A 23578-nucleotide genomic window follows, 5' to 3' on the forward strand; every position below is an offset into this window, starting at 1 on the left:
CCCTTGTTTTGCAAGGTATATTCTTTCCCTTCTTGACATAGAAATCAGAGTTAGAGAATCTGTCTGTTTCGGCACAGTAAAGCCGGAGCCTGGAGTGGCCATGTTCGGGTCTAATACATTCCAAAATAGAGAAAGGCATGCTGGGAAGAGATAGAAGAATGGCATTTGAGTGCCCAGAGAAAAAGAGATGGAGATCATTCAATCCTCTGTTGACAGATAAAATCATCTCAGTTCAAAGCTTTCTTGTTCCTGGTGTCAGTCCCTTTCGTAGCCTAACCACACTTCCTGCCAGGTCTCTGAATTGAGATACCTGGTGCCCTTCCATGAAATCATCTCCAGTTTTAGTAGATTTCTGTTACTAACAAGAAAATCATCCTTGTTGGAGACCACGTCCTTATCTTCTTTCCCTTTGCGTGCCTGTAGCTGTGTGAGCATCTTTTTCTCTCATCCAGAACTCCTAGATCAGTGCCTCACACAGGTCAGCATTAACAACCTGGATAACTCTCAATTGTTTTTACCATTTCTAGATATCTTGAATTTAATACCATACTGCTCAGAGTACTGAATCAGACTTATTTAAAAGTAAATTGATTTTCTTTGAGGACTTTGGCAGTGTTTTATAAAAATCCTTGAGATTTTCTTTAAGACCCTGGATTGTGGCAAACCTGTATTGGGAATTACTAAATTGGACTGAAGTATATTAAGGAGCATAATTGGCTTTTCTTATTAGTAATTCACATGCATTTGGAAAAAGTAAAGCTATTTCCTGAGTTGGACCCTTACTCCATTAAATAATAATTTTTCTGAAGTTGAATTGTATCCCAGAGGTTTCACTTGTTAACCAAGGAGAAGGCAGATGTTTTCATGTTGTTGGCCCAGAGACATTCTAAGTTTCAGATGCTGAATCCCAAGTGAACATTTCAAAGCTTTCATAGGTGCATGTTTTTAAAACTACAGTTTAAATGGAATGGAAAATATAACTTGTGAAATGTAATTTAAAAGTCTTGGTCCTGTGAGGATGGTAATGTCATGATTCTAAGGGTGAGTAATGATGGGTTGCAAAGTACATAAAGAATCTATCAGAGAAAATAGAGTGTAGAGGTTACCAGCCAGGGCTTAGGGGTCAAGCAGTATGGACTTCAAATAAATTTTATAAAACTGATTTTTAGTTGTAGAATTCTGAGCAAGTTACTCAGCATCTCTTAGCCTTGATTTTCTCATATTAAAAAAAAGTGAGATGTGGGTACGAATAGCAGTTACAGAGTCTGGGGGGAAATTAAATCAGGTTATTTAAGTAAAGGGCTTAGAGTAATGTCTGACATGTGAAAATCTCATAATTCATGAGAGTGGATGCTGTTCTTGTTTTGTTGTTGTCATTATAGACAGATTTTCATCTGATTTTAATTGTTTCATGGCTCTGTTATGAATTGGTTGGAAAAGACTACAAAACTTCATGAAGGACAAAATTTTTATTTATAAAGAAATGATGCATGAACCTTAAAAGGGCAAACACCAAAATGTTAACAGGGATCTTTGCCAATAAATTAGGTTAATGAAGATTTTTAATTCTTTCTACGTGGTGCAAATACATTTTCCAAACTCTCTACTGATTAAAATGGCCTTAATGCTCTCCTCAGTTTTATTAACTTTAGACAGGTTTCTTCCTCACTATAGGCCCCTGACCTCCCTTTTCTCAGAGCATTTCCTTTGGAAAACTTGTAAATTTTTTCTCTGTCAGTTTGAGATGTAAAGGTTCTATAATCCAGAAATGTCTTTCTTAAGACCTGGGAGTCAGACCTTTGAAATGTAATCATGGGAGGAGAGAGAGCCTGAGTCTCTGTGGGAGGAAGAAGGCCTAATTTCAGTAAGGGACCACTGATAAACACAGATGGCCTACTCACATTGACTGAGGTATTAATTTTTAAGATGAGATTTTTTTCAGCCCACTTCTATTTGAACTTCATAAGAAATTGATTCACTCATGGTTTCATACCTGTTTATATCTGAATACTGATGTGTGCTTTTTTATGATCATATTTATTCTAATAATTTGTAAATCAACTAACGGTTAGATGACTTTGTTTAGGAAAAATGAAATGTGTGGCCTTCTGAACTTATCACTCCTAATAGATTTAATAATTTTTTTGTCCAAGTTTTGAATTACCATAGTTAATAAGGTTTAGGAAATTTGATTAAAAATAGTCTAAATGAAATAAGGGGTAAATAAAGAGCACCATTAAATAGCTGTTGATAGCTGAGTTATCTAAACAGATTTCATTTCCAGGCGTAATTTATCTCCAATCAACAACCAATTCAGATGTCAAAGAAAATGTTTTTTACTTGAATTGCAAATTTCAGTTAATTGCATAATCACATTAACTAAATATCTTATCCCATTATAGTTGTATTTTCATGGCATTTTTTGATTTAAAAGTGAAAACAGGTACTTTGACTCACAATTGTGAATTTTAATTTTTAGTTGCTTAAAGCACCCTCATCTCAACTGATATTCTATTCTATTTTATTTTATTTTATAGAAGGATTAAAAGCTGTGGTATTATGTGGCTCTGACACAGAAGGTAAAATTTGGAGGCTATAGATTCTTTAGGCACTGAGTTTGATGAATTCGTTAGACTCAAATATTTCTTAAGGCAACAAAAACAGCAGAAGTGATGTGAAAGACTTTCTCTTTTTTAATTTTAATTCAGCTAATTTCAGAACTAAGGGTAAAGAAGATACTTACATACCAAGGAATAAAAGCAATACAGCTTATAGACCATCGTTATAACTTGCATATCATTCCCAGAAAGAAGCTGTCACAAGCAATTTGAGTAGTGGTTAAGAACAAGGACTCAAGAATTAGACAATTTTTTTTTCCTAAACTTAATTCCATCAATATTATCACAAGAAACAGCCTTTGTTCAGTTGTGCAAATTTATCTGAAGGATGCATTCTAGACAAGGAATTACTGAGCCAGTGGGATAGTACTTATAGAAATATAATTGCTGTTGCCAAATTCCCTTCTGAAGGGATTGCATCAATTTATACTCACACCAAGAGTGAATGAGTGTGCTGGTTCCTCATGTATCTAATACTACTGGGTATTATAAAACACAATGACTTTGTTAGTTTGAAAGGTGAGAAAAATGGAGTCTCTTTGATGGTCGTATTATGTTTCTTTATGAATGAGATTATTTTATTTTTAAAAGTCAAAATGAATATAAGTAGCCTTTCTTAGTGCCTCTGCATTTCATCCTAGAAGTTTTATGTAATAAACATATTTGGAGATACAAAACACATAATGAATAATACAGTTTCAGAAAAAGTATAGACATAACTAATCCTTCGGGGTTTTTTTGTTTGTTTGCGGTACGCGGGCCTCTCACTGTTCTGGCCTCTCCCGCTGCGGAGCACAGGCTCCGGACGTGCAGGCTCAGCGGCCATGGCTCACGGGCCCAGCCGCTCCGCGGCATGTGGGATCTTCCCGGACCGGGGCACGAACCCGTGTCCCCTGCATCGGCAGGCGGACTCTCAACCACTGCACCACCAGGGAAGCCCCCTTTGTTTTAATAATATTTAAAAAATAGTGAATAGCATTCCTCAAAATTTTAAGTCATTTAAACCCTGGCCAAATTTTATATAAATGTTATACATTTGTCTAAAAGCACACTTATGTTTATATTCTACTTACATATCAAAATTTACTGAAAAACCTGAGAAAGTTAATTTTGAAACAAATTCAGAAGTTTAAGTTTTATGAAGTATCTTGCCATTTCAAACTAAAGTGTAAGTTTGAGCTTAGCGGTAATACATTCATTTGTAATCCTTTTCTAAGAAGCTTTTGCAATCACTAAAAGAAAGAACATGTGAAGTGCTATTTTTGAGTAGTAATAGCTATGGATGTTGATAAAATTTTGTGCAGATGATTTCAATTTCACAAAGAATACACTGCCAATCAAATTATTTGCTTGTCAAAGAAGCACTAACTATTGTGAAAATAACTAAAGAAAAATTTGTTTTTATTCTCTAGGAAGTGAAAATTTTGAAAAAAAAATTCTTCTCTAAAAATAAATAAAATCCAGTTTATTTCAGGAGGTAAAGAAATCAAGAGTTAAATTAAAAAGAGAAGATGCTCACACAGCCTTTGCCTAAAATCCACTTTTACTCAAGTATATACTCAGCTACAGCCTTGGTTTCCCAGACTCTTTCGATTAGCAGTGAGGCATGCGATATAATTTCCCACAATGCACTTAATAAATGGAGCTATACTTTTGAAAAACAAAAGCAGAATAAAAATATTTAAGAAAACTACATATCATTTTCACTTGCATAAAACAAACAAACAAAAATACCCAAAAAACGGTGAGTCTTTTTTAGTGTTACTCAGAAACGATGCTCTTTGTTTTTGGAACGTCCAAACACTCTTGACTTAACTCTCTATATTTTTCTTATTTATTTTCTTTGCCTCCAGGCAAAGTATAGAAAAGACCATGAATCTCATATCTGCCTAATGTTGTTTTCTGTGAACAATGCCAGAGAAACACTTGAAATAAGTGATGATTCAATCTGCTGCGTTCTGAAAATTAATTGTGCATTTAAGTAGTTCTGGGGGATTCTATTCAGTGAGAATATTCAAGGCTTGATTTGTTAGCAAAGTCAGGCTTGATTCAGTTAGACTTCCTGTAAGAAAGTTGGGAATGTTAAAACTAAGTCAACATCTTAATAGGAATACAGGCATATCTTGTTCTATTGCACTTCGCAGATATTGTATATTTTTACAAACTGAAGGTTTGTAGCAACCCTAAACTGTCAGATAACGTTTACCCTTTTTTGGGCAACAAAGTATTTTTAATTAAAGTCTGTGCATTTTTTAAGACATAGTGCTGTTGCACACTTAATAGAGTACAGCAGAGTGTAAACATAACTTTTATATGGACTGGGAAACCAAAAAAATTTATTGTGACTTGCTTTATTTTGATATTCACTTTATTGTGATGGTCTGGAACTGAACCTGCAGTATCTCCGAGGAATGCCAGTACTAAAAGTTATCCCATAAGCACTGGAGGTCTTGCATTCTGGAGTTTCTATTACTATCAGTTAAATAAGATTGGATATTCCTCCAAATACCGTTGTGTCTTTTTCCCACCACTATCTGCTTCTTTACTGTTTTCCTTGACCTGGCTGTTTCTCACTGGGAAAGTATCTCATGTGGTGTGTAAATATGGAATTAACACCTCCCGCATCCTGAACTAAAAAGAACAGGGCTGTTTCTCTCACTGGGGTCGGCAAATGTTCTGGAAAGGGTCACATAGTAAATATTTTTGAATCTGTGGAGAATAGGGTCTGTTGCAAGGACTTACCTCTGCCATTAAAGTAACCAGAGATGAGATGTAAAGAAATGGGTGTGACTGTGTTCCAATAATACTTCATTGACAAAAATGAGCTGAAGGCCAAATTTGACCCATGGGCCTTAATTTACTGACTCCTAATTCTAACACTGCATACCTAAGTAGAAAATCAATTCCAAATCTTTTTGAGAGAATTAGTAATTTTAAATTAAGGCCTCTGTAAGGATGTGGAGTAAAATGATCTGGAAATTTCTTGCTATCCTGTTTTGCAGCCCAGTGGCTTAGAGCTTGTAGAGGGGAATTTTATACCCGAAAGAAGCAGTGTGCTTGATTGAACACTAACTGCACCCATTCCTTTTGGCCATATTTAGCAACTTCAGTAGGACAGATACTGCTGGTTACCTACTCACTGGTCCATTCCACCATCTTTCCTTACCGATAAAATCCAGATTTATCTGAGGCCTGGCCACATGCCTAGCTAAAATCCTGAATTTCCCCAACCCCTTACTTAAATGTCAGTAGCGTGTGACATCCCCTTAGCAAATCGTATTCCAGTGAAGTCTACTTGGTACAGCTTCCACAAAACTGTCGTCTCTAAGGTAAAAATTGTAGAGTCAGCTTTTGCCTTTATCTCTTCCTTCCTCCTACTTGGAATGCAGTTTTGATACCTGATATTTCTCAGGTATATTGCAACCAGGAGGATAAAGTTGCAAGAAACTGAGAGCTGAAAGAAGATTGGGCTGTGGACTTCCTTAGAAAGTATAAGTGCCATGGTATGCTTGAATATAGATTCTTGGTTAAGAGTAAAATAAACCTCATTTGATTATGTCACTGTAGCCAAGTTTCTGATACATGTAGCTCAACTCATTACTAACTGATATCTTTAGCTTTAAAACATCATCTCTATTTATTGTATGAGTCACATGATCCAAGATTCAGTTTTATACCAGAGTCTAATTTCACTGATTTCTCATGTCTGTTCCTGTCTCTATTTTAATAGTTTCCTCTCAAAGACAGTTCTATTTCAGAACAACATTTAGGTAAGGAATTGAAAAAATCTCAAGAACACTTTCTCTGCGCTAAGACGGTCTTAGTTTGCAGGTATGTTCAGATTAACTACTTCTGCCTGCAGTATTCTCAGCAGGCATTGCTGACCCTAAACTAGGGTATGAAAGAGTGGGAGGATGAAGTGGAAACTGAAAGAGCTTTTAAAAATCAATATAATGTTAGGTTGTACAAGGTGCTGAAATACAAGAAATTGCTCTTAAAGAAACAGCTGGAGAGCTGGGTCAGAGTGCATTAGGTGAAGATTTCTTTATGAACTGAATTAGGAGGAGGCGACCATAAAGGCATCATACAGCTGGGGAAGAAAGCTGCAGAGCAGATAATAACCTGCCAAATACAGATGGCCTCGTGACAGCAACCAAGCAATCTTCTGGGAGGGCAGAGGCTGGCCATGGGATTCTCTTAAGATTTCTTTTTTAGACTCCTAGGGCCTAGTGCAAAAACATTTACTTCCTAGAACGTCCCCACAAGGAATGTGATTAATTCTCTTGATCTTTAAAAATAAATAAATGAAAGATTCCCTTAAGGCCTTAGTCTCTTCCACATGTAACCGGGAGTGTTAGAAATTAGCATCATGCAGAAGAATCTCCGTAACTGTTTGTTTTGATACCCATTCTAACTCTGTATTTTGATATTTAGAGGTATTTCAGAAAGAAAGAGATTTGTAAAACTTATTTAAGCATTTTTTGACATGAATAATACTTTTTAAGAAAAATTATAAGTAATTTACATACTTGCCTATAAAGAATGTATGAAACATTCTGGTACTTTCCACTTTTTCTCTAAGGAAATAATTCTGAAACTTTGTTGCATGAGGAAAATTGTCTGGATTTTCCTGGTCTTTCTTTTGCTTCTCACATTGAACTTATTCTCCATGGTCTAGACTGTGATAGAATGCAAAATTATTTTTTCAGAAGCCTTGTTAACCAAGTATTAGTCTAATCAGATATTGACTCAAGACATAATCTTTAATTAATGAATTTTCATTTGCTCATTCCAGAAATGGTGGACTTCTCCAAACCTGAATATACTCTCTGCAGACACTTCATGGGAATTAATATTTTTCTAATGTGGCAGGTGTGTTCTTATCACACTGTGAACATGGAGAAGGGTGGAGATTAAAAGCCCTTTGACTTCTACTACTAAACCAGTCTAAAAAGCAATTCCCATTTCTAATCACCAAAGCAAAGTGCTTCCTTTGTAATGCTGTTAATCATTTCACAACAATAATCACTAGAGGTAATCGATATTGACATAGTATTGGCTATATTCTTGCATGATTTAATATGGCTTACAAAGGCACTACCAACTTTAGCTTTGGTTATGCCGTGGTGCAGAAAACAATAAACCTTGCAGTTAAAACCAAATAAAAATCTGTGCTTTGTATCACTGCTGACTTGGATCCTGACCATAATAGCTAGAGAAAGGAAGGAACTGGGTAACTTCTCAGAAATAATGGGAACACTAGAGCCATCCATTTGCCCTTTGAGGACTTCTCAGGGAATCCTGGGCCTTGCAAGGGGATGGTCTGGTGACTTGCTTGGGGCATATACCTTAATCACCTATGTATATGCTCCCCCCTAAGCCATGGAGGTATCCCAGGCTGCTCTGAGTTAGTAAGAAATTTTTTTTTTACATGAACCACATTTGCAGGTTGTCCTAGAATCCAGAAACATCCCCAAACTAGCACTTAGACAGCGGTGTCTTCAGGCTTGGCTATATCTCTCCTGAGCATCAGGGTCAGCCCATCCAAGAGCCCAAAAATGAGCCCAATAAGGCATCTCCAGGTCCTGACTGTCAAAGCACAGTTGGCTGACCACCAGCAATTAGATGTAGAGACTAGGAATTCATATTCCAGAATGTATAGGAAGAATCCTTCAGATCCTGTTGTGAAGTATTTAACTTAGCACTTGTAAAGAAGAGGATGGGGACAGAGTATCAGCCCCAGGTTCATTTCTTCTCAGCCATTCTTAGCTTGCTTGTGGCACGATTGGTCCTTGGAGCAGGGAATCCCATCTAGAGATTATACTCAGATGCATTCATTCTAGGCACCTCCTCCTGGTCAGTAGCCTGAACTGCAGCTTCTACAATGGGAGACTTAAAAAAAATATTTTAGGTTGTTTCAGTGTCTGTGTTTGTACAGCTACCAGATCGCAGAAAAGATAATGGCATGCAGAAAAAACAGGAAATAAGGAAAGCCCCATTTCAACATGGAGAATTCTTTTGACACATACTACTTTTCATGTAATTTAATTCTTATATCTTGATCATATTGTTGTTCAAATTATATCAACTCCTGTTCTCAATTATTGTTTAATGATCTATAAATGTCTTCGAAATCATTTTGGTACAAAACATTTTGAAACAATGAACAATACTTCAGAACTGGATAGACTTTTAATTTCATAAAATGGAACTATTGTCAATTTCTAGACTTTTACATACATTGTTCTGAGTTTTCCATACGCTAATGAACATTAGACATCCTGTTTTCAAGTCACAGTTCTTTTCTTGGCCTCTTCTTTGATGTGGATCAAGTCATTCAACCTTCTATATGTTTGTTTCTTCATCTCTAAAATGAGGGTAATCATTTTGACCTTTTGCACTCGGGTTTTGCTCTGCTGTGAAGAAAAGACATTAATGCCTGCAAAGTGCCCTGGGATCTATGGAGGAAAGTCCAGCGATGGAAGGATTTATTCTGTTTCAGAGAGGAAAAAGCAGATAGATACGCTTGCATAAATTCATTTCACATGTGTGTTCTGCTTCAGTGAAGGTGAACGAGAGTGGTTACTGGAGTGGGATGCTGTTCGCAGGCTTGTTCTGACTGGGAAGCAATAATATTGGGAGTATTGCTATTCAAAACACATGGAGACTCACTGCCCTGATCAATTTGCCTCTTTATTCATAGCTGAATTCCACTTGCAATGCAGGTGCCAAGCATTCTTGTTGGCAGGTAGGGAAATAAAGATTGCTTAATTTGCGCTTTTAAAATGAACCTGAGAAAAAAAATTAAGTCCTACATATTTCATAAATGTATTTAAGCCAGTATATTTCCATAAGCCTTATTTCGCTTGTTGCTGAGAGAGAATAAAAAGCATTGTGAAAGCTGCAGAAGATACGTGAGAACTACTTTTCCTTCTTTACCTTGACCTCCGCGACAGTCCTTTATCGCATTGCTTCTGACCTGGGCAAAGACCATGTCAGGTACCCTGCATTCAGGACCATGAAGACCATCTGCTTTGCCATTTCCCCTAAATCCCTTTTACAAATACAAGGACATGAACTAGATGTCCCTGTTTCCCTCTAGAAAATACTAGATGTCTAGTCTTTTACCCTATTTCCTGATTGAGTTCTGTTTTGGATAATATTAATACCCAACAGCAAGCTTCAAATAAACTTTATCAAAGAAAAGTTTGACAACAAATCATGCTTTAATCCAAAATTTATGATTTTCTTCAGTAGTGACATATGATCTTAGATTCCCCAAAATTACAAATATTTCCATTAACCATTATAAATTATTCAAGACAAGGGTGAGGAATATACCCAACATGTTTCCTTTTTCTGTCCTTTCCTTTAGAGAAGGCTCCAGCCACAGATCTTGTAAAACCATCCAGATGAAAACTAATCAAACATTCCGTTTTCAATAAGAATATGAGTCAAATGCTCTTAATGGCTCCCCATTGCCAATTAAATCATGGGCTTCTTGTTCATCCTGTTCCTTGTTCGGTTCCATAAAATGTAACTGTTAATCTTACTTGTAAATTGATAATAGCTCATATTCATTGTGCATTTGCTGTATAGCAGGTGCTGTATATCAGGTGTTTTACCTTTCCCAACGCAAATAATAATCCCAAGAACTCTACAAGGTAAATCCTGATAGTTTGCCAAATTACAAATGTAAATGAACTTAGGGAAGACTGAGTAACTTTCTTAAAGTATCAGAGCTAGTGTTACCGAATCCAAGCTTGTACTGCTCGCCCCATGACAGGTCAATAAATCGAGAATTTTTGGGACAAGGAATAGTGACTTTATTTGAAAAGCCAGCAGACCAGAAGATAGTGGTCTAGAGTCCCAAAGAACGATCTTGCCCGGGTTTGGGTGCTAGTTTTTTTTTTTACAGAACAAAGAGGCGGGAGGTGAGGAGGTAAAGTTAAAAAGGTGATAAGTTGTTGCAGATATCTCCTGGCTCCTGCCAGACTCTGGAAGGGATGTGTTAATTTCTTCTTTCCTGCAGCCATTCACAAGTGGGCCTGGTCAGGATGTTTCCTGTGAGCTTAGACAAAGGTATTTTAGCTTGACGCTCAAGCATGGGAGGCAGGATTCCTGGAGATGGGTCATTTGATATTTTAAGCTATAGGCAACATCCCTTTAGTGATTAACTTGTAGCAAACACAATAGAATACAAAGGTTAAAGTAAAAGAAATGGGAGGAATTTCAGTGGTCCAGTGGTTAAGACTTGGGCTTTCACTGCTGTGGGCGGGGGATCAATCCCTGGTCAGGGAACTAAGATCCCACATGCTGCAGTGTGGCCAAAAAAATAAGTAAAAGAAATGGATCCAATATGGAGTCAAATTTGTTCTTCCCTATTACACTAGTGAGTGACATAGACAAGATACAAATGCAGGTCTGATTTCAGAATCGTTGTCTTAACCCCTACAGGGTGTTGGCTACCATCCAAACCCCTCTGGAAACCAGAGACTGTTTTAGTCCCTGTATTGTTAGGTGCTACTTTCTGTCTCCTTACTTCCCCTCACAGTGAGTTTCAAACTCTCACCTGCTCTAACGCATTCACTCTGAGTTCCTACAGCTATGCAACTTATAACTGAGCTTCTGTATTTCTTTGTAAATGTGTGAGGGAGCAGTTTTTCCTTGTCTGGATCTGATCTCATTAAGAGCTGACCTACTATTTACCCACAAGAAACTTTTGTTTTTGTCCAAATGTTTTTGTTCTTTAAATTGAGTAATATTACTGATACTTATAATGTGCCATTGCTTAAATAAATGAATTTTTATCAGAAAAGGGGAAGAAAAATAGAAACTTGGGAAAATCTGAACTAAATGATCTTCCTGGCAAAATTTGACCTCTGGATTCTTGGAAATCCTCTTTAACTGTCCAGTATCAAACAGTCCTCATTTCATTAGACAAATCAACTCCTGGAAGGGTCTTTTATAACAGGCATGGTCCCCTTGAAGTAACCTGTTACAGAAATGTTGGACTTGCAATTAACATTTTGTTGTAGTTTTGTGGATGGGCGTTGAAAACTCCTATTATAATAATTGTGGATTTAACTTTTCTCCTTGTAGTTTTATCCATTTTTTCTTTGTGATTTTGAAGCTATGTTATTAGGTGCATAAACATTTAGGCTTATTTGTTAACCTGATTAATTTACTTCATCGTATGATGAAATACACTTTCTTATTCCTAGCAGTATATCTTTGCTTTAAAATCTATTCTGTTTCATAGTGATAGAGCCCCTCCATCTTTGTTTTTTTTTTTTTTGACATATTTATTGGAGTAAAATTGCTTTACAATGGTGTGTTAGTTTCTGCTGTATAACAAAGTGAATCAGCTATACATATATATATATATCTCCATATCTCTTCCCTTTTGTATCTCCCTCCCACCCTCTCTATCCCACCCCTCTAGGTGCACACAAAGTACCGAGCTGATCTCCCTGTGCTACGTGCCTGCTTCCCACTAGCTATCTATTTTAAACTTGGTAGTGTATATAAGTCCATACCACTCTTTCACTTTGTCCTAGCTTACCCTTCCCCCTCCCCGTGTCCTCAAGTCCATTCTCTACGTCTGTGTCTTTATTCCTATCCTGCCCCTAGGTTCTTCATAACCTTTTTTTTTTTTTTTTTAGATTCCATATATATGTGTTAGCATATGGTATTTGTTTTTCTCTTTCTGACTTACTTCACTCTATATGACAGACTCTAGGTCCATCCACCTCACTACAGATAACTCAGTTTCATTTCCTTTTATGGCTGAGTAATATTCCATTGTATATATGTGCCACATCTTCTTTATCCATTCATCTGTCGATGGACGCTTAGGTTGCTTCCGTGTCCTGGCTATTGTAAATAGAGCTGCAGTGAACACTGTGGTACATGACTCTTTTTGAATTATGGTTTTCTCATGGTGTATGCCCAGTACTGGGATTGCTGGGTCATATGGTAGTTCTATTTTTGGTTTTTTAAGGAACATCCATGCTGTTCTCCATAGTGGCTGTATGAATTTACATTCCTAACAAAAGTGCAAGAGGGTTCCATTTTCTCCACACCCTCTCCAGCATTTATTGTTTGTAGATTTTTTGATGATGGCCATTATGACTGGTATGAGGTGATACCTCATTGTAGTTTTGATTTGCTTTTCTCTAATGATCAGTGATGTTGAGCATCCTTTCATGTGTATGTTGACAATCTGTATATCTTCTATGGAGAAATGTCTGTTTAGGTCTACCACACATTTTTGTATTGGTTGTTTGTTTATTTGATATTGAGCTGGCTGCATGAACTGCTTGTATATTTTGGAGATTAATGCTTTGTCAGTTGCTTCATTTGCAAATATTTTCTCCAATTCTGAGGGCTGTCTTTTCACCTTGTTTATGGTTTCCTTTGCTGTGCAAAAGCTTTTAAGTTTCATTAGGTCCTATTTGTTTATTTTTGTTTTTATTTCCATTTCTCTAGGAGGTGGGTCAAAAAGGATCTTGCTGTGATTTATGTCATAGGGTGTTCGCCTATGTTTTCCTCTAAGAGTTTTATAGTGTCTGGCCATACATTTAGGTCTTTAATCCATTATGAGTTTATTGTTGTGTAGGTGTTAGGGAGTGTTCTAATTTCATTCTTTTACATGTAGCTGTCCAGTTTTCCCAGCATCAATTTTGAACAGGCTATCTTATCTCCATTGTATATTCTTGCCTCCTTTATCAAAGATCAGGTAACCATATGTGTGTGGATTTATCTCTGGGATTTCTATCCTATTCCATTGATCTATATTTCTGTTTTTGTGTCAGTACCATACTGTCTTGATTACTGTAGCTTTGTAGTATAGTCTGAAATCTGGGAGCCTGATTCCTCCAGCTCCGTTTTTCTTTCTCAAGATTGATTTGGCTTTTCGGGATCTTTTGTGTTTGCATACAAATGTGAAATTTTTTGTTCTAGTTCTGTGAAAAATGCCATTGCTAGTTTGATAGGGATTACATTGAATCTGTAGGTTGCTTTGGATAGTATAGTCATTTTCACAATGTTGGTTCTTCCAACCCAAGAACATGGTATATCTCTTCATCTGTTTGTATCATCTCTAATTGTTTTTTTCAGTGTCTTACAGTTTTCTGCACACAGGTCTTTTGTCTCCTTAGGTAGCCTTATTCCTACATATTTCATTCTTTTTGTTGCAGTGGTAAATTGGAATATTTCCTTAATTTCTCTTTCAGATTTTTCATCATTAGTGTATAGGAATGCAAGAGATTTCTGTGCATTAATTTTGTATCCTGCTACTTTACCAAATTCATTGATTAGCTCTAGTAGTTTTCTGGTAGCATCTTTAGGATTCTCTATATGTACTACCACGTCATCTGCAAACAGTGACAGTTTTACTTCCTCTTTTCCAATTTGGATTCCTTTTATTTCTTTTTCTTCTCTGATTGCTGTGGCTAAAACTTCCAAAACTATGTTGAATAATAGTGGTGAGATTGGCAACCTCGTCTTGTTCCTGATCTTAGTAGAAATGGTTTGAGTGTTTCACCATTGAGAACAATGTTGGCTGTGGGTTTGTCATATATGGCCTTTATTAGGTTGAGGTAAGTTCCCTCTATGCCTACTTTCTGGAGGGTTTTTATCATAACTGGGTGTTGAATTTTGTTGAAAGCTTTTTCTGCATCTATTGAGATGATCATGGTTTTTCTCCTTCAGTTTTTTAATATGGTGTAGCACATTCATTGATTTACATATGTTGAAGAATCCTTGCATTCCTGGGATAAACCCCACTTGATCATAGTGTATGATCATTTTAATGTACTGTTGGATTCTGTTTGCTAGTATTTTGGTGAGAATTTTCGCATCTATGTTCGTCATTGATATTGACCTGTAGTTTTCTTTTCTTGTGACATCATTGTCTGGTTTTTGTGTCAGGGTGATGGTGGCCTCATAGAATGAGTTTGGGAGTGTTCCTCCCTCTGCTATATTTTGGAAGAGTTTGAGGATAGGTGTTCAGTCTTCTTTAAATGTTTGATAGAATTCGCCTGTGAAGCTATCTGGTCCTGGGCTTTTGTTTGTCGGATGATTTTTAATCACAGTCTCAATTTCAGTGATTGTGATTGGTCAGTTTATATTTTCTGTTTCTTCTTAGTTCAGTCTCAGAAGGTTATGCTTTTCTAAGAATTTGTTCATTTCTTCCAGGTTGTTGATGTTATTGGCATACAGTTGCTTGTAGTAATCTCTCATGATCCTCTGTATTTCTGCAGTGTCAGTTGTTACTTCTCCTTTTTTATTTCCAGTTCTATTATTATGAGTCTTCTCCCTTTGTTTCTTGATGAGTCTGGCTAATGGTTTATCAATTTTGTTTATCTTCACAAAGAACCAGCATTTAGTTTTATTGATCTTTGCTCTTGTTTCCTTTATTTCTTTTTCTTTTATTTCTTATCTGATCATTATGATTTCTTTCCTTCTGCTAACTTTTGGGGTTTTTTTTGTTATTCTTTCTCTAAATGCTTTAGGTGTAAGATTAGGTTGTTTATTTGAGATTTTTCTTGTTTCTTAAGGTAGTATTGTATTGCTATAAACTTCCTTCTTAGAACTGCTTTTGCTGCATCCCATAGGTTTTGGGTCATCGTGTTTTCATTGTCGTTTGTTTCTAGGTATTTTTTTATTTCCTCTTTGATTTCTTCAGTGATCTCTTGGTTATTTAGTAGTGTGTTGTTTAGCGTCCATGTGTTTGTATTTTTTACAGATTTTTTCCTACTACATAATTGATATGTAGTCTCATAGCATTGTGGTCACAAAAGATACTTGATACAATTTCAGTTTCCTTAAATTTCCCAAGGCTTGATTTGTGATCCAAGATATGATCTATCCTTGAGAATGTTCCATGAGCACTTGAGAAGAAAGTGTATTCTGTTGTTTTTGGATAGAATGTCCCATAAATATCAACTAAGTCCATTTTATTTAATGTATCATTTAAAGCTTGTGTTTCTTTCTTTATTTTCATTATGGATGATCTGTCCATTGGTGAAATTGGGGTGTTAAAGTCCCCTACTATGATTGTGTTACTGTCGATTTCCCCTTTTATGGCTGTTAGCATTTGCCTTATGTATTGAGGTGCTCCTATGTTGGGTGCAGAAATATTTCAATTGTTATATCTTCTTGGATTGATCCCTTGATCATTATGTAGTGTCCTTTTTTGTCTCTTGTATTAGTCTTTATTTTAAAGTCTCTTTTGTCTGATATGAGAATTGCTACTCCAGCTTTCTTTTGATTTCCATTTGCATGGAATATCTTTTTCCATCCCCTCACTTTCAGTCTATATGTGTCCCTAGGTCTGAAGTGGGTCTCTTGTAGACAGCATATATACAGGTCTTGTTTTTGTATCCATTCAGCCAGTCTGTGTCTTTTGGTTGGAGCATTTAATCCATTTACATTTAAGGTAGTTATTGATATGTTTGTTCCTATTCCCATTTTCTTAATTGTTTTGGTTTTGTTATTGTAGGTCTTTTCCTTCTCTTGTGTTTCTTGCCTATAGCAGTTCCTTTAGCATTTGTTGTAAAGTTGGTTTGATGGTGCTGAATTCTCGTAGCTTTTGCTTGTATGTAAAGATTTTATTTTCTCCATGGAATCTGAATGAGATCCTTGCTGGGTTGAGTAACCTTGTTTGTAATTTTTCCCCCTTCATCACTTTAAATATGTCCTGCCAGTCCCTTCTGGCTTGCAGAGTTTCTGCTGAAAGGTTAGCTGTTAACCTTATGGGGATCCCCTTGTATGTTATTTGTTGCTTTTCCCTTGCTGCTTTTAATATTTTTTCTTTGTATTTAATTTTTGATAGTTTGATTAATATGTGTCTTGGTGTGTTTCTCCTTGGATTTATCCTGCATGGGACTCTCTGTGCTTCCTGGATTTAATTGACTATTTCCTTTCCCATATTAGGGTAGTTTTCAACTATAGTCTCTTCAAATATTTTCTCAGTCCCTTTCTTTTTCTCTTCTTCTTTTGGGACACCTATAATTCGAATGTTGGTGCATTTAGTGTTGTCCCAGACATCTGAGCCTGTCCTCAATTCTTTTCTTTCTTTTTTCTTTATTCTGCTCCGTGGTAGTTATTTCTACTATTTTATCTTCTAGGTCACTTATCCGTTCTTCTGCCTCAGTTATTCTGCTATTGTTTCCTTCCAGATAATTTTTAATTTCATTTATTTTGTTGTTCATCATTGTTTGTTTGCTCTTTAGTTCTTCTAGGTCCTTGTTAAACGTTTCTTGTATTTTCTCCATTCTGTTTCCAAGATTTTGGATCATCTTTACTGTCATTACTCTGAATTATTTTTCAGGTACACTGACTGTTTCCTCTTCATTTGTTTGGTCTGGTGGGTTTTTACCTTGCTCCTTCATGTGCTGTGTATTTCTCTCTCTTCTCATTTTGCATAAGTTACTGTGTTTGGGGTCTCCTTTATGTAGGCTGCAGGTTCATAGTTCCCATTGTTTTTCGTGTCTGCTCCCAGTCGGTAAGGTTGGTTCAGTGGGTGTGTAGGCTTCCTGGTGGAGCGGACTGGTACCTGTGTTCTGGTAGGTGAATCTGGACCTTGTCTTTCTGGTAGGGAGGACTGTGCCTGGTGGTGTGCTTTGGCGTGTCTGTGAACTTATTTTGATTTTAGGCAGCCTTTCTGCTAATGGGTAGGGTTGTGTTCCTGTCTTTCTAGTTTTTTGGCATGGGGTGTCCAGCACTGGAGCGTGCTGGTCATTGGGTGTAGCTGGGTGTTAGCATCGAGACGACGATCACTGGGAGCACTCTCACTGATTGATATTCCATGTAGCTGGGAGGTATCTGGTGGTCCAGTGTCCTGAGCTCGGCTGTCCCATCTAAGATGCTCATGCCTCACACCCGGCCAGAGCACAAAGACCCTGTCATTCACACAGCTCAGAAGAAAAGGGGGGTAAAAATAGAAAGAAAGAAAAAAATAAAATATTTAAAGTTATTAAAATTAAAAAAAAAACATTATTAAATCTAAAAAAGTAATAAAGAAATAAGAAAGAAAGAAGAGAGTTACCAAACCAATAAAGAAAACCACCAAGGGTAACAAGCACTAAAATGCATAGTAGAAAAAGGAAAAAAAAAAAAAAAAAACGGACAGACAGAACCCTAAGACAAATGGTAAAAGCAACCTATATGCACAAAATCACACAGATAAGCATACACATACACACTCTCACAAAAAGGGAAAAAGAAAAAATTATATATATATTAAAAAAAAAAGAAAGAGAGCAACCGAATCAATAAATAAATCCACCAGTGATGGTAAGTTCTAAGTACTAAACTAAGATAAAAATAAAACCAGAAACAGATTAGATGCAGAAAGCAAACCCCAAGTCTACAGTTGCTTCCTAAGTCCACCGCCTCAATTTTGGGATGATTCGTCGTCTATTCAGGTATTCCACAGATGCAGGGTACATCAAGTTGATTGTGGAGGTTTAATCCATTGCTCCTGAGGCTGCTTGGAGAGATTTCTTTTTCTCTTCTTTGTTCGCACAGCTCCCAGGGTTCAGCTTTGGGTTTGGCCCTGCCTCCTCATATAGGTCCCCCTGTTGCATCTGTTCTTCACCCAGACAGGAGGGTGTTAAAGAAGTGGCTGATTAGGGGGCTCTGGCTCACTCAGGTCAGGGGGAGGGAGGGGTATGGAATGCAAGGCGAGCCTGCAGTGGCAGAGGCCTGCGTGACGTTGCAACAGCCTGAGGCACGTGTGTGTTCTCCTAGGGAAGTTGTCCCTGGGTCACGGGACCCTGGCAGTGGTGGGCTGCACAGGCTCCCAGAAGGGGAGGTGTGGATAGTGACCTGTGCTTGCACACAGGCTTCTTGGTGGCTGCAGCAGCAGCCTTAGCATTTCATGCCCATCTCTGCTGTCCGCGCTGATAGCCGTGGCTTACGCCCATCTCTGGAGCTCATTTAGGAGGTGCTCTGAATCCCCTTTCCTTGCACACGCAGAAACACTGGTCTCTTGTCTCTTAGGCAGTTCCAGACTTTTTCCCGGTCTCCGTTCCAGCTAGCTTTGGTTCACTACCCCCCTTCAGGCTGTGTTCATGCAGCCAACCCCAGTCCTCTCCCTGGGATCTGACCTCTGGATTCCGAACCTTAGCTCCCAGCCCCCACTCACCTCAGTGGGTGAGCAGACAAGCCTCTCAGACTGGTGGGTGCTGGTCAACAGCGATCCTCTATGCAGGAATCTCTCTGCTTTGCCCTCTGCACCGCTGTTGCTATGCTCTCCTCTGTGGCTCTGAAGCTTCCCCCCTGCCCACCCCCATCTCTGCCAAACTTTCCTAGTGTGTGGAAAGATTTCCTCCTTCACAGCTCCCTCTGAGAGGTGCAGGTCCCATCCCTATTCTTTTGTCTCTGTTTTTTCTTTTTTCTTTTACTCTACCTAGGTACGTGGGGAGTTTCTTGCCTTTTAGGAAGTCTGAGGTCTTCTGCCAGCGTTCAGTTGGTGTTTCGTAGGAGTTGTTCCACATGTAGATATATTTTTGATGTATTTGTGGGGAGGAAGGTGATCTCTATGTCTTACTACTCCACCATCTTGAGGGTTCTCCCCTCCATCTTTTTTTGACTAGTGTTGACATGATATATCTCTTTACATTTTTTTCTTTTAACTCATCATGTCTTTATTTTGAAGTTTGTTTTTATAGTCAATGTATAGTTGATCTTGCTTTTTTTTTTAATTGAAACTGTCATTCTGTACCTCTTAATTCCAGTGTTTAGACCATTTACATTTAATTTGGTTAGCGATATATTTAGATTTTGTGGTATTGCTATTTGTTTTATAATTGTCCCATCTATTTTAATTTCCTTTTTACTTTTTTATGCTTTCTTTCGGATTGAGTAAATTTAATTATTTTCTTTTATCTTCTTTGGTGTCCTATTGGCTGAAACACATTGTTTTGTTATTTAAATGGTTGCTGTAGGATATATAGTATATTTCTTTAACTTATCACAGTCTGCCTTCAATTGTTATTATATTATTTCATGCATAGAATAAGGCCTATCAATATTATATATCATTTCTCCTCTCTTGGGCTTTAAGCTATCATTGTCAAATATTTTATTTATAAATTTTTTATAAACACCAAAAAACATAGCTATTGTCTTTTTGTTAAACAGTCCAGATACGTTCAAATAATAAAGAATATGTCTTATTCATCATTATATTTACTATTTCTGGTGTTCATTCTTTTTGGTAGACACATATATCTACCTGTTAATATTTTCCTTTTCTTCAGTGATATTCTTTATTTCTTATCATGTGGGTGTGCTGCTGTTAAATTCTTTCAGCTTTTAGTGTTTGAAATCATCTCTATTTCACCTTTTTTTTAAAAGGATATTTTCACTGGGTATAAAATTTTATTTTGAATAGTTTTCAATTTTCTTTCAGAAATTTCAAGTTGTTGCTCCATTGTATTCTCAATTGCCTTTTTCCAATGAGAATTCTTCTGCCATCCTAGTATTCATTCTTCTGTACAGAAATATATCTTTTCTCTCTGGATGCTTTTAAAATTTTTCATTTTTTTCCTGGTTTTGAAAAATTTGATTATGTTGAGCCTTGGTGTAGTTGTCTTCATGTTACTTGTGCTTGAGGTTTTGGGGGCGGGGGTGGGAATCTGTGGATTTAGAGTTTTCAGAAAATTTGGAATATTTTCACCCATTATATTTGCAAATATTCCCTCCCCTTTCTTCAGAGACTCCAATCACGCAATTGTCCACTGTGTCTTTTCTACTTTTTGAATATATGGTATACAGTTATAACTGTCTTAATGCAGTGTTCTGCCAATTCTATCATCTGTGTCAGTTCTGTATTGGTTTTAGTTGGTTGACTTCCTCATTTTTGGCTGTGTTTTGGCACTTCTTTGCATGTCTAAAAATCTTTGATTGTATGTTGGATGTCATTAATTTTCCCTTGTTTGTGAATTTTTGTATTTTTAAAATATTCTTGGATTTGGTTCTGAAATGCAGTTATGTTACTTGGAATCAGATTTATACTTTTACTTCTTGATAAAATGATGAAAATCATTTGTTAGGCAAATGTAAAATAGTGTTCAATCTATGGCTAATTTTTCTCTAGTGAAGCAAGACTCCCTGAATTCTCTACTCAATGTCCCAAGAGCTTTTCTAATTTTGTTGGTAAGAGCAGGCACTCTTCCTGGTTCTATATGAATGCTAGGCATTGTTTCCTTTAGTTATTGCGGGTGGTTCTTTTCTTGGCCTGGAATATTTGCCTCACACACATGCACTGCTGATCAGTATGGTGAAATTTTGAAGGGCTCCCTCTGCAGATCTCTGGGGGGATTCCTCTGCATAGTCTTGAGCACTCGGCATGGGCCAAGCCAAGACTGTGGCTAGAGGTCTTCTTCCAGTTTTCTGTGTTCCTTAAAAGTATTTTAACTTTGCTGACTTCCTCAACACAGCAATGCTCCATCCCACCCCCCAATCTATCTTAACTTTTCCTGTGTGCTTCCAAAGCATCTTGTGTCCACTCCTGTTAGGAAACTCAATACCATCTTATAAAAGTATCTGTTCATTTGTCTGTCTCCCTTGAGGGAAAAATAGTTGATTTGTACATTTCTATATCCCTAGTACCTAGTAGGAGTTAACAGTATTTGCTGTTGGATGAATGAGACCAAATTCTCAATCATTTCTGTGACTCAGATATAGGAGTACAGTATTGGAATCTGAAAGGCTAATGAAAGAAACAGGTATACCTGGAAGTTTCAAACAGGATTCCAATAATGAGATTAAAGTATCAGGTATTGTGAGTAAATGAATCGGCTTCCTCTCCTAGGTGGTTCAGGTTTTATATACTAGTAATATCAAATATTAAATAAATATATTGTAGAGTATTTTATGTTCAAAAGTAACTGAGAGTTAAAAAAAAAAAAAATCCCTCTCCTCTTCACCAAAGTAACCATGGTCTTTCTTTGATGCAGTTGAACTACATTCTCTGTGGGCTCCTAAATTATGTTGCATGATTTCCAAAAGGTCTTTACTCATAAGATAAGCCTTAACCCCAAGAACTAGATGATTGTGCACATGGGGGCTGAGGAAGTGTGAGTAGAAGGGTAGTAGAAATGCAAATTTTTATAAGCCTTTCTGTCTTCTGACCAAGGCTATACTTTAAGGTTTAGACCCTGTGCTGTTATCAGCTCTAGAGAATTGTTGATCCTTTTTTTTTTTTTCTGACAACACATGGGCCATAATTTTATTTTTTGAAAACGTCTGGTTTTTAAAAGGCTCTGAAGCTTTTGTCAAAAACTGAGTTCAGGTTGATACTACTCTTCTCCCTGTGGCTGTTTGTTAAAGGTCTTGGCACTTGTTCTATGGGTGGGGGAGGGGATAGTCTACTACAAAGGTATTATCTCACTTGATAGCTATGTAGTTTTTGTCATTCCTGGAAAACATGTTTTTATACTTGATTTGAGAAATAAAAGCAGATTAAACGGACACAGATTTCAGGTCGTTTAAAGTCACTTTATATGGGTTAAGAAAGGCTAATCTTCAAACATACTCTTAAATCAGGATTAAGACCCAAACTTCAAGATGCTCATTTGATTGTGGCTGTTTCTCAATTTGTTCAATATCATTAGGTGAGCTTAGTGACAGATTCTGAAGTAGAAATCTGAACAGGTAATGAGTAACATCCAATCTTCATGTAAGCCAATTGTTTTATAGAAAAGATTAATTAAAAGAAGTAGTAACTAAATTTAAATCAAGCAAGGCCAAGTCTCTAACCTGAGTTTAAATCCCTGACCCATTTTTTTCCTTCTGGATACAATACAGAAATTTGAATTGGATAAATATCTCCACCAGAAAAAAAATGAGTTAAGAATTGCATTTAGAACTTTGAACTAAATCTTTTCACAATAACAGATGTTCTTTACTGAAACAAGCTCATTTCACCCAGTGTATTTAATCACACCAATTTTCAGGAATGAGAGTAAATATGTTTTATAAGTGAGAGGGCTGGAGACAGTGCATGGATGAAAGTGCATCCCATAACTTCCTCTCCCTTTATACACATTTATATATTGCACATTTTCCCCATTTATGTTTTCACAGGCACAGAGATGATTGCAAATACATACCCAGGGTGGTTCTTGTCAGGACTGGGGTCCAACATTGCAGCACATTTCTGCAGTGACTGTGACAAGCCTTGATAAATAACCCAGTTGACAACTAAATTTATCTTGGAGCAGAGAATAGAATTGATGGAGAAGTTGCTTTTACTCTCCCTATCCAAAAATTCACCTTTGTGCCCAGGACAAAGTTTAAAAAGGAAGTTTTTGGATGGAAAAAGATATATTACTTATTCATAGTGTCCTTTCTGTTTGTCTTCTTTTGTCCACAGAGACTGAAAGAATTAAAGCAACGTGAATTTGCTAGAAATGTAGCTTCCAAGTCATGGAAAGATGAAAAGAAACAAGAAAAAGCACTTAAGCGACTTCATCAGCTGGCTGAGTTAAGACAACAGTCTGAATGGTAAGAATTAAAGGTGCCTAAGATGGTTCAAAACTCTCTTCAACTTCTGGGGAAATTTCAGTGATAAATTTACTTGGTTCACTATAGCAATGTAAACAAATTATAATTAATCAACAGATATATCTGAAGGCAAATGTTCCTAATAGTTAAAAGTCTATAAATTAATGACTTTGACATCTGGGTTTTTTCTTTCCCAATATTGTTAATGTGTTCTTTAATGAAATGATCCAAGAATGATTCTAATATACTAGCATTTATTCTATCCAGGTGATTAATATGGATCTATATATCTCTTTCTAATTATTTTGAGTTTTGTAATATTAATTTTGAAAACCATAAATAGCAATGCATCTTTTTGGGGAGGAACTAAATCTTCTGTGCATTCTTCTGCACACACCTGAAACTAGAATAAACGGCACTATCATTGTCTGGATGAC

General features: G+C 36.8%; 1 protein-coding gene across 1 annotated transcript in view; it reads left to right on the plus strand.

Annotated features, from left to right (window-relative positions):
- ZNF804B (zinc finger protein 804B) overlaps positions 1–23578 on the plus strand; it is a 505156-nt gene that overhangs the window by 471642 nt on the left and 9936 nt on the right. The window contains exon 3 of the mRNA XM_030857352.2: positions 23011–23141. Within this exon, the coding sequence (XP_030713212.2) occupies positions 23011–23141 (131 nt within the window). The remainder of the gene's footprint in view (positions 1–23010; positions 23142–23578) is intronic.

The sequence above is a fragment of the Globicephala melas genome, chromosome 9, assembly GCF_963455315.2.
Source record: "Globicephala melas chromosome 9, mGloMel1.2, whole genome shotgun sequence".
Taxonomy (NCBI): Eukaryota; Metazoa; Chordata; class Mammalia; order Artiodactyla; family Delphinidae; genus Globicephala; species Globicephala melas.